Source organism: Oncorhynchus gorbuscha, linkage group LG21 (genome assembly GCF_021184085.1).
Source record: "Oncorhynchus gorbuscha isolate QuinsamMale2020 ecotype Even-year linkage group LG21, OgorEven_v1.0, whole genome shotgun sequence".
NCBI classification, from domain to species: domain Eukaryota; kingdom Metazoa; phylum Chordata; class Actinopteri; order Salmoniformes; family Salmonidae; genus Oncorhynchus; species Oncorhynchus gorbuscha.
This window is the reverse complement of record NC_060193.1, coordinates 11815150-11827330: the sequence shown is the minus strand read 5'-3', so window position 1 is coordinate 11827330 and position 12181 is coordinate 11815150. Positions and strand designations below refer to the sequence as shown.

Sequence of the window (12181 nt, the reverse complement as noted above, 5' to 3'; positions counted from 1 at the left end):
TATTGCTGTACACCAGCAGGAACCCATCCAACTTCAAGGAGCTGGAGCAGTTTTGGCTTGAAGAATGGGCAATTATCCTAGTGGCTAGATGTGCCAAGCTTATAGAGACATACCCCAAGAGACTTGCAGCTGTAATTGCTGCAAAAGGTGGCTCTACAAAGTATTGACTTTGGGGGGGATGAATAGTTATTCACGCTCAAGTTGAGTTTTTTTGCCATATTTCTTATTGGTTTCACAATAAAAAAATATTTTGCATCTTCAAAGTCATAGGTATGTTGTGTAAATCCAATTACACAAACCTCCCAAAAATCTATTTTAATTCCAGGTTGTAAGACAACAAAATAGGAAAAATGGGGTGAATACTTTCACAAGCCACTGTACCTCTAATGAACTTACCTTCTGCAGCAGAAGGAACTCCGCATCTTCCTGTCCTGTGGCGGTCCTCATGAGAGACAGTTTCCTCAAAGTGCTTGATGCTTTTTGCGACGTCACTTGAAGTAACTTTCAAAGTTCCTGCAATTTCCCGGATTGACTCACCTTCATCTCTTAAAGTAATGATGGACTGTCGTTTCTCTTTGCTTATTTGAGCTGTTCTTGCCATAATATGGACTTGGTCTTTTACCAAATAGGGCTATTTTCTGTAAAACATCCCTACCTTGTCACAACACAACTGATTGGCTCAAACCAATTAAGATGGAAAGAAATTCCACAGATTAACTTTTACCAGCCTGTTTACTGAAATGCATTCCAGGTGACTACCTCATGAGGCTGGTTGAGAGAATGCCAAGAGTGCGCAAAGCTGTCATCAAGGCAAAGGGTGGCTAATTTGATATTTTGATGGTTACTACAGGATTCCATGTGTTATTTCATAATGTCGATGTCTTCACTATTATTTTACAATGTAGAATATAGTCAAAATAAAGAAAAACCCTTGAATGAGCTGGTGTGTCCAAACTGTTGACTGGTACTGTATGTTTCCCATGCCAATCAAGCCCCTTGAATTGAAATTGAGAGAGAGGTGGGGGATATGGTCACAAGGGAAAGACTGAGCAATCAAGTAACAAGGGAAAATAACTAGCCTAGACTATCTATGGAAATAGTAGCTCTCACTCTGAAGTGTATTTAACCAAATTCTGTGTGAAGCCAAGTAGCGAGAGAGCCAGAGAGAGGAGAGAGAAAGAGGAGAGAGAAAGAGGAGAGAGAAAGAGGAGAGAGAGCGAGCGAGAGAAAGAGGAGAGAGAAGAGAGAGAGAGGAGAGACAGAGAGAAAGAGGAGAGAGAGAGAAAGAGGAGAGAGGAGAGAGAGAAAGAGAGAGAGAGAGAGAGAGAGAGAGAGAGAGAGAGAGGAGAGAGAGAGAGAGAGAGAGAGAGAAAGAGGAGAGAGAGAGAGAGAGAAAGAGAGAGAGGAGAGAGAAAGATAAAGAGGAGAGGAGAGAGAAAGAGAAAGAGGAGAGAGAGAGAGAAAGAGGAGAGAGAGAGAGAGAGAGAGAGAGAGAGAGAGAGAGAGAGAGAGAGAGAAAGAGGAGAGAGAGAGGAGAGAGAGAGAGAAAGAGAGAGAGGAGAGAGAGAGAGAAGAGAGAGAGAGAGAGAGAGAGAAGAGAGAGAGAGAGAGAGAGAGAGAGAGAGAGAGAGAGAGAGAGAGAAAGAGGAGAGGAGAGAGAGAAAGAGAAAGAGGAGAGAGAGAGAGGAGAGAGAGAGAGCGCTGTGGTGGCATAGTCTCTTAAATCACCGTTATAACTGCTTGCTTTCATTTCACCATTTAGTTTAATTGAGCAGAAACCATCATTGATCCGTCCAATGGCACAAAAATGGAACGTCAGCATGTTTTGATAACTAATCAAGAGAAATAACCCTTTACTACAGCACAAAGACGGTGTCTCAATCATATCTCCTTTCTCCCTCAAGTGTTCAATTCATGGATTTAAAAGGAAAGGACTGGTAAAATGTCTCTTTATCCCATGCCGACACCAGTCCAATGCTTTTACATTTGTGCCGGGGTAGTGAACGAGTGCACACTTCAGGAAGAAGGAGAAATGATTGGGGCACAACCTAGAATCAAATTCAGACGTTGTGATAGACATCAGTATCTGAAGCCACTGGTGAATTGAGCCAGTTGAACTCCAGGTCAAGAATAGCTCTTGGGTTAGGCCTAGGTGCTGTGTCGTCGCTCTCCCTGGACACACGCACGCACGCACGCACACACACACACACACACACACACACACACACACACACACACACAAAGCTGATGGATGACAGGGCGTGTATTTAATCTCATTGTGTATTCACACACACACACTATGTATCTCCTCACACACACAAAGCTGATGGATGACAGGGCGTGTATTTAATCTCATTGTGTATTCTCACACAGCAGCCTATTTCCTTTAATCCCCCCCTCTCACACACACCTCTATTTCACACTGTGTCCCAAATCTAGGATATATGCACCTCTATTTTAGATGCACTACCTTTGACCAGGGCTCTTAGGGATATATGGTCTCCCCCTCTCTCTCACACACACACCATTTCCTAGGGACACTATTTCCTAGGATATATGTCTCCCCCTCTCTCTGTCTAAAACCATTTCCTAGGATATATGTATCTCTCTCTACCTCTATTTCCTAGGATATATGTCTCCCCCTCTCTCTCACACACACACCTCTATTTCCTAGGATATAGACACCTCTATTTCCTATATGTCTCCCCCCTCTCTCACACACACACCTCTATTTCCTAGGATATATGTCTCCCTCTCTCTTTCACACACTCTCTATTTCCTAGGATATATGTCTCCCTCTCTCTCTCACACACACACCTCATTTCCTAGGATATATGTCTCCCCCCTCTCTCTCACACACACCTCTATTTCCTAGGATATATGTCTCCCCCTCTCTCTCACACACACCTCTATTTCCTAGGATATATGTCTCCCCCTCTCTCTCACACACACACCTCTATTTCCTAGGATATATGTCTCCCCCTCTCTCTCACACACACACCTCTATTTCCTAGGATATATGTCTCCCCCTCTCTCTCTCACACACACCTCTATTTCCTAGGATATATGTCTCCCCCTCTCTCTCTCACACACACACCTCTATTTCCTAGGATATATGTCTCCCCCTCTCTCTCACACACACACCTCTATTTCCTAGGATATATGTCTCCCCCTCTCTCTCTCTATTTCCTAGGATATATGTCTCCCCCTCTCTCTCACACACACACCTCTATTTCCTAGGATATATGTCTCCCCCTCTCTCTCTCTATTTCCTAGGATATATGTCTCCCCTCTCTCTCACACACACACCTCTATTTCCTAGGATATATGTCTCCCCCTCTCTCTCACACACACACCTCTATTTCCTAGGATATATGTCTCCCCCTCTCTCTCACACACACACCTCTATTTCCTAGGATATATGTCTCCCCCTCTCTCTCACACACACACCTCTATTTCCTAGGATATATGTCTCCCCCTCTCTCTCACACACACCTCTATTTCCTAGGATATATGTCTCCCCCTCTCTCTCACACACACACCTCTATTTCCTAGGATATATGTCTCCCCCCTCTCTCTCTCATTTCACACACACTCTATTTCCTAGGATATATGTCTCCCCCTCTTTCTCTATTTCCTAGGATATATGTCTCCCCCCTCTCTCACACACACCTCTATTTCCTAGGATATATGTCTCCCCCTCTCTCTCACACACACACCTCTATTTCCTAGGATATATGTCTCCCCTCTCTCTCTCACACACACCTCTATTTCCTAGGATATATGTCTCCCCCCTCTCTCACACACACACCTCTATTTCCCCCCTCTCTCTCTCACCTCATTTCCACACACCTCTATTTCCTAGGATATATGTCTCCCCCTCTCTCTCACACACACACCTCTATTTCCTAGGATATATGTCTCCCCCCTCTCTCACACACACACCTCTCACACACACACCTCTATTTCCTAGGATATATGTCTCCCCCTCTCTCTATTTCCTAGGATATACACACACACCTCTATTTCCTAGGATATATGTCTCCCCCCTCTCTCTCACACACACACCTCTATTTCCTAGGATATATGTCTCCCCCTCTCTCTCACACACACACCTCTATTTCCTAGGATATATGTCTCCCCCTCTCTCTCACACACACACCTCTATTTCCTAGGATATATGTCTCCCCCCCTCTCTCTCTATATGTCTCCCCCTCTCTCTCACACACACCTCTATTTCCTAGGATATATGTCTCCCCCTCTCTCTCACACACACCTCTATTTCCTAGGATATATGTCTCCCCCTCTCTCTCACACACACCTCTATTTCCTAGGATATATGTCTCCCCCCTCTCTCACACACACCTCTATTTCCTAGGATATATGTCTCCCCCCTCTCTATTTCCTAGGATATATGTCTCCCCTCTCTCACACACACACTCTATTTCTATTTCTATTTCCTAGGATATATGTCTCCCCCTCTCTCTCACACACACACCTCTATTTCCTAGGATATATGTCTCCCCCTCTCTCTCACACACACACCTCTATTTCCTAGGATATATGTCTCCCCCTCTCTCTCTCACACACACACCTCTATTTCCTAGGATATACCTCTATTTCCTAGGATATATGTCTCCCCCTCTCTCCCTCTCTCTCCTAGGATATATGTCTCCCCCTCTCTCTCACACACACCTCTATTTCCTAGGATATATGTCTCCCCCTCTCTCTCTCACACACACACCTCTATTTCCTAGGATATATGTCTCCCCCTCTCTCTCACACACACACCTCTATTTCCTAGGATATATGTCTCCCCCTCTCTCTCACACACACACCTCTATTTCCTAGGATATATGTCTCCCCTCTCTCTCACACACACACCTCTATTTCCTAGGATATATGTCTCACACACACACCTCTATTTCCCCTCTCTCTCACACACACACCTCTATTTCCTAGGATATATGTCTCCCCCTCTCTCTCACACACACACCTCTATTTCCTAGGATATATGTCTCCCCCCTCTCTCTCACACACACACCTCTATTTCCTAGGATATATGTCTCCCCCCTCTCTCTCACACACACACCTCTATTTCCTAGGATATATGTCTCCCTCTCTCTCTCACACACACACCTCTATTTCCTAGGATATATGTCTCCCTCTCTCTCTCACACACACACCTCTATTTCCTAGGATATATGTCTCCCCCTCTCTCTCACACACCATTTATCTGTGTCAATGTGTTATCATACAAAGCCATCAAACAACCATCAATCTGATCTGGCGCATAAAATCGTTTTCCACCCTCCAATCCACATTATTGTTTCAAAAACCACGTGACACAGAGAGCGAGAGAGAGCGCACGAGAGAGAGAGAGACACACACATTAGCATTATCATTAATAGGCTATAGTAGCCCTGTAGCGTAATATTAAAATAGCCTCTCCTACACCAAAGCAACGCTCTGAGCTGCTCTTTTGTTACAGACCCGTAGCACGCTGACTGCCAGGCCGATTCAGAAGCCATATAAATGGGATTTAATTCCTACAAGGAGACCACATGCTGGTGCTCGGGAGAGAGAGGCAGGGGCTTGACTTTTACGGGGGGGAGAGAGAGAGAGAGACAGAGAGAGAGAGAGAGAGAGAGAGAGAGAGAGAGAGAGAGAGAGAGAGAGAGAGAGAGAGAGAGAGAGAGAGAGAGAGAGAGAGAGAGAGAGAGAGAGAGAGAGAGAGAGAGAGAGAGAGAGACAGAGACAGAGACAGAGACAGAGAGGGAGAGAGACAGAGACAGAGAGAGAGACAGAGACAGAGACAGAGACAGAGACAGAGACAGAGAGGGAGACAGAAAGAGAGAGAGGACAGTTTAGCCTAGACTGTGGCTGCGATCGCTCGCTGCTCAGTGCGTTCAGCCAAGCATGAGAACACAAAAGGTTGTTTCCTTCAAAAGAGGAAGAAGCCTTTTCAGAGGTGCTGGAACCGAGCAGCAAGAGCAGTCAGACACAGCAGATCCGTCCGTGTAGAGTTGTTATAGTAACGTAATGTATATGCTATTATGCTATTATTTCTAGTAAGTGTATTCAATTAAATCGGTACAAGTAGCGAGTCGCCCGCGGTCCTCGCTCTCCCCACACGCTCTATTTCTGAAACTGTTATTTTGTTGCAATTTTAACGCAAACCCGAGAAACCACAACATCCGATAATATTAGGCTATAGTCTAGTCACGGAATTTCCACGGAATTATAGGCTACATAGCGTCTGGTGTTTCGTGCGCGTAAGGGAGACACATACCTAGGATAAGGGTTCATCTTTACTGTAGGCTAATGTTCAGGCTTTCCATAGAGCCTCTGAAGCCTCACCAATAGCCGTTTAATCTCTGTGGTCACTAGGAGATCAATCCGGTCTAACCAAATGTAGGCTAGTGATTTCATTTCTATGTCAGTGCGCTCACAGTGTGTCACAAAACACACAGAGACAGCGAGAGAGGCAAGCAGTCTCTTTAACTTTGGCTATTATAAATGCCATCACTGAATAGCCTAAACACCTATTTAATTAAACAGCAACATATGGACACACGCATTCACACGCACACACACACACACTGCATACTGCACTGTACAGCTCGCAAATTGAGCATTTCAATGTACTTGTGCATGTGACAAATAAAACGGGAAACTATAGTCTCGCTACAAGAAAGGAATCTGGGCATCATGTGTAGTAAATAGCCTCTCCCATCGATGAATTAACATTAACCACTATCACTCACTCATGCACACTGACTGACTGACTGCCTGCCTGAATGACTGCACATTAGGCTACACAGACAGAAGCTCTCGAGCCTCTCACCGCAGCCAGTTCAAATTAGCGCTCGTGCTCATTAGAAGGATAGAATGAAACGGTGGGTAACTTACTACGGGCTCCATGCGAGGTGTGTCGACTGGTAACCGCGGAGACACCATTAGCATCTTGGAGATAAGGTGGACAGCGGCGACGGTCCCGTTAAATCCACTTTGCTGTTCGGTATATCAGTCCACTACTGCCAAAAATATCAAACCAACAAGGTTCTTCAAAAAAAAGAACAGAAAGGTTTAAAGACAACCTTTTAGGGGGGGGGGTGAATGTCTCCCCACAGTCTTCTTTGTCTGGTAAATTGGTGTTGAGTACAGAAAACGACAGGTATCAAATGAAAGGGCTACTGCAGCCAAGATAAAGCTAATTGTATATTCCCTTCAAGTATCATACAAGTTCATCGTTTCTATTGCCGTACTCGTCGTAATGATACCGAGTCTAGTATCAATCTAGTCTCGGATCCGCACTTAGTCGCCAGAGCTGCTTGCTTCCTGGCTGTGGGGGCGGGGTTAGCTTGCTGATAGGTTGATAAGCAGTACTACGTCGACGAGAGGAGGAGACGTCGTTTCTCCACTCGCCTCTCTGCACTTAAAGGGGACATTCCACTTGCTGGGATCGTGTGAGAGGCCAGTTTGTGTGTGTGTGTGTGTGTGTGTGTGTGTGTGTGTGTGTGTGTGTGTGTGTGTGTGTGTGTGTGTGTGTGTGTGTGTGTGTGTGTGTGTGTGTGTGTGTGTGTGTGTGTGTGTGTGTGTGTGTGTGTGTGTGTGTGTGTGTGTGTGTGTGTGTGTTCAGATGAACGATAAAGAGAGTGACACACATAGCTGCTCCAACACAAAGAGGCTGAGGGAAACCAGTGGTCATGATGTTAAACACTCCACTGAACACACATTGTCTTCAAAATAATCCTGATTCTACTCGTTCTCTTGTCTGGTCATTAAACTGTTATAATACAACATGATTAGCTATATAATATAGTTGCTACTATATTGGAATATATACCCTCCTATTATATATATTAAACTGTTAAAGTCAACTACTATATAATACTATTATAATACACAACCAGTATTTTTAGAATACCCTTTAAGTAACTAGTATCAATGAGTGAATAAATATATATATATTATTTTTCACTACAAATATTTCACAATAAACACAGTATATATATATATATATTTTTTTTTTTGTTGCAATTTGTGTTCAAGGTTACTGGTATATTTAAGACGATGTAAAAACAAATTAAGATGCTTGTGTGGATGATAGATGTGTGGATGATAGATGTGTGGATAATAGATGTGTGGATGATAGATGTGTGGATGATAGATGTTAGATGTTTGGATGATAGATGTGTGGATGATAGATGTTAGATGTGTGGATGATAGATGTGTGGATGATAGATGTGTGCTAAGCTGCACCCATAGCTGTATCTATAGCTAATTGCCATGTTACACACGTATAGACTCTTCCCCTAAGTGCAGACAGTCAGTTATTATATTGATTTGACAAGAATAGAACCATGTGCAGATTAAAGATGTCAAGTAAGCTTATCCTATATACCTACGGGCGTAACCACGACTACCATAATTACTTATCGTGTTTTAAACATATATACTCCTTTCTTTTCCTATGTGCAGTCAGTCAAACAGTTGACCTTGAGAGAAGGACCTTACAATGCTGGCTTTAAAGGGTCAATGGAGACACGTGTGGTGTGTGTGTGTGTGCGTGCGTGTGTGTGTACGTGCGTGTGTGTGTGTGTGTGTGTGTGTGTGTGTGTGTGTGTGTGTGTGTGTGTGTGTGTGTGTGTGTGTGTGTGTGTGTGTACGTGCGTGTGCGAGCGTGCGCGTGTGCGTGTGCGTGTGCGTGTGCGTGTGTGTGTGTGTGTGTGTGTGTGTGTGTGTGTGTGTGTGTGTGTGTGTGTGTGTGTGTGTGTGTGTGTGTGTGTGTGTGTGTGTGTGTGTGTGTGTGTGTGTGTGTGTGTGTGTGTGTGTGTGTGTGTGTGTGTACGTGCGTGTGTGTGTGTGTACTTGTGTGTGTGTGTGTGTGTGTGTGTGTGTGTGTGTGTGTGTGTGTGTGTGTGTGTGTGTGTGTGTGTGTGTGTGTGTGTGTGTGTGTGTGTGTGTGTGTGTGTGTGTGTGTGTGTGTGTGTGTGTGTGCGTGTGTGTGTGCGTGTGTGTACGTGCGTGTGTACGTGTGTGTACGTGCGTGTGCGAGTGTGCGCCTGTGCCTGTTCTTTTTAAGCAGATGTAGGGTGAAAATGAAGCAGTAGACATTCTAGTCAGCTCTATGGGGTCAGAGATTACAGGTTAAGAAGGGGGTCATGGTGTGTTTTTATGGGTGGCCAACCCTTGGTAGGTAAGGCTTGAAATAAGACTTGATACGTCCCAAATGGAACCCTATTCCTTATATAATGCCCTACTTTTGACTAAAGCCCTATAGGTAGTGCACTATGTAGGCAATAGGTTAGGATTTGGTAATGGACGGGTAATGGACGGTTTAGATTTAAACAGTTGCTTTAGGAAAGGGGAGTGGAGTGGAATAGGGGATAGGGAGAGAGAGGAAGAGGGAGGGAGGAAGAGGAGAAGAAGGTATGGGGAGGAGAGGAGAGGCGAGACTGAGGGGAGGAGAGACAGAGGAGAGGCGAGGCGGAGGGGAGGAGAGGTGAGACTGAGTGGGGGAGGCGAGACTGAGGGGAGGAGAGGAGAGGTGAGGCGAGACAGAGGAGAGGAGAGGCAGAGGGGAGGAGAGGTGAGACTGAGGGGAGGAGAGGAGAGGATAGACAGAGGAGAAGAGAGACATTGGAGAAGAGAGACAGAGGAGAAGAGAGACAGAGGTGAAGAGAGACAAAGGAGAAGAGAGACAGAGGAGAAGAGAGACAGAGGAGAAGAGAGACAGAGGAGAAGAGAGACATAGGAGAGGAGAGACAGAGGTGAAGAGAGACAGAGGAGAAGAGAGACAGAGGAGAAGAGACAGAGGAGAAGAGAGACAGAGGAGAAGAGAGACAGAGGAGAAGAGAGACAGAGGAGAAGAGAGACAGAGGAGAAGAGAGACAGAGGAGAAGAGAGACAGAGGAGAAGAGAGACATAGGAGAGGAGAGACAGAGGAGAGACAGAGGAGAAGAGAGACAGAGGAGAAGAGAGACAGAGGAGAAGAGAGACAGAGGAGAAGAGAGACAGAGGAGAGGATAGACAGAGGAGAAGAGAGACAGAGGAGAGGAGAGACAGAGGAGAGGAGAGACAGAGGAGAAGAGAGACAGAGGAGAGGAGAGACAGAGGAGAAGAGAGACAGAGGAGAGGAGAGACAGAGAGAAGAGAGACATAGGAGAGGATAGACAGAGGAGAAGAGTGACAGAGGAGAGAGACATGGGAGACAGAGGAGAGAAGAGAGACAGAGGAGAAGAGAGACAGAGGAGAAGAGAGACAGAGGAGAGACAGAGGAGAAGAGAGACAGAGGAGAGAGAGAGAGACAGAGGAGAAGAGAGACATAGGAGAGGATAGACAGAGGAGAAGAGTGACAGAGGAGAAGAGAGACATGGGAGATGAGTGACAGATGAGAAGAGAGACATAGGAGAAGAGAGACAGAAGAGAAGAGAGACAGAGGAGAAGAGAAAAAGAGGAGAGGAGAGACAGAGGAGAAGAGAGACAGAAGAGAAGAGAGACAGAGGAGAAGAGAGACAGAGGAGAAGAGAGACAGAGGAGAAGAGAGACATAGGAGAAGAGAGACAGAGGAGAGAGAGGAGAGGATCGACAGAGGAGAAGAGGACAGGATCGACAGAGGAGACAGAGGAGAAGAGAGACAGAGGAGAGGATAGACAGAGGAGAAGAGAGACAGAGGAGAGGATCGACAGAGGAGACAGAGGAGAGAGAGGAGAGGATCGACAGAGGAGAGAGAGGACAGGATCGACAGAGGAGAGAGAGGAGAGGATCGACAGAGGAGAAGAGAGACAGAGGAGAGAGAGGAGAGGATCGACAGAGGAGAGAGAGGACAGGATTGACAGAGGAGAGAGAGGAGAGGATCGACAGATGAGGGAGAGGATCGACAGAGGAGGGAGAGGAGAGGATCGACAGAGGAGAGAGAGGAGAGGATAGACAGAGGGAAGGAGAAGATCGACAGAGGAGGGAGAGGAGAGGATCGGCAGAGGAGAGAGAGGAGAGGATCGACAGAGGAGAAGAGGACAGGATCGACAGAGGAGACAGAGGAGAAGAGAGACAGAGGAGAGGATAGACAGAGGAGAAGAGAGACAGAGGAGAGGATCGACAGAGGAGAGAGAGGAGAGGATAGACAGAGGGAAGGAGAAAGTAAGTAGAGCAGGGTGGCCCCACAAGTTTGTTTAATTTTTTTGATAAAATACTGTAAAATGACCAGGAAATGAGCTCAAAGTTATTTTAATTTAGGACATGTATTCCCAAGTATTCCCACGCATAAATAAATATGCATATCTGATCAAGGTTTGAAATTATTCTGTTTTTGCCAAATACTGTATCTGTTTGGGATTCTTGCGGTCAATTTGCAGTGTACAAATTATTTATAACTATTTTCTGAGTCCCCCGACCATCCGCTCAAGGAAAAATCGGTAGAGAGATCGAGAGATGGAAAGGGAAAGAGATAGAGAGGGATAGAGAGAGGGGGAGAGAGGGAAATTGATGAAGGCAGGGATGGGGGGAGGAGAAAGGAGGACTCGGAGGAGTACACCCTCTATAGAACATCACTAAGTCTGCCTGGCACTGTTACAGCATACCCACGGGACAACTGTGCGTGTGTGTTTGTATGTGTGTATGAGGGGATCATGTGGAACAACCAGCGGCTGAAAAAGACAGTAAAAAAGAGCAACAGAGAGAGAAATATGTTTTCCTCTGTTAGTTCAGCACTGATTCTGAACTTTGAGCCACAGACACCCAGTATGGTTCAGTATAGGTTACCGGACCCATCCTCCTGTAGGGTGTAACCCCATCCATCCTCCTGTAGGGTGTAACCCCACCCATCCTCCTGTAGGGTGTAACCCCGCGCATCCTCCTGTAGGGTCTAACCCCACCCATCCTCCTGTAGGGTGTAACCCCATCCATCCTCCTGTAGGGTGTAACCCCACCCATCCTCCTGTAGGGTGTAACCCCGCGCATCCTCCTGTAGGGTCTAACCCCACCCATCCTCCTGTAGGGTGTAACCCCACCCATCATGGTTCTGTAGGATGTAACCCCACCCAGCATGGTTCTGTAGGGTGTAACCCCACCCATCCTCCTGTAGGGTGTAACCCCACCCAGCATGGCTATGTAGGATGTAACCCCAAACAGACTGGTTCTGTAGGATGTAACCCCACCCAGCATTGTTCTGTAGGGT

General features: G+C 46.0%; 1 protein-coding gene across 1 annotated transcript in view; it reads right to left on the bottom strand.

Annotated features, from left to right (window-relative positions):
• The window catches only part of LOC124008463 (trithorax group protein osa-like), a 183367-nt gene extending 176064 nt beyond the window's left edge, over positions 1 to 7303 (bottom strand). The window contains exon 1 of the mRNA XM_046319759.1: positions 6913 to 7303. Within this exon, the coding sequence (XP_046175715.1) occupies positions 6913 to 6966 (54 nt within the window). The 5' untranslated portion in view covers positions 6967 to 7303. The remainder of the gene's footprint in view (positions 1 to 6912) is intronic.
• Positions 7304 to 12181: the final 4878 nt, after the last annotated feature.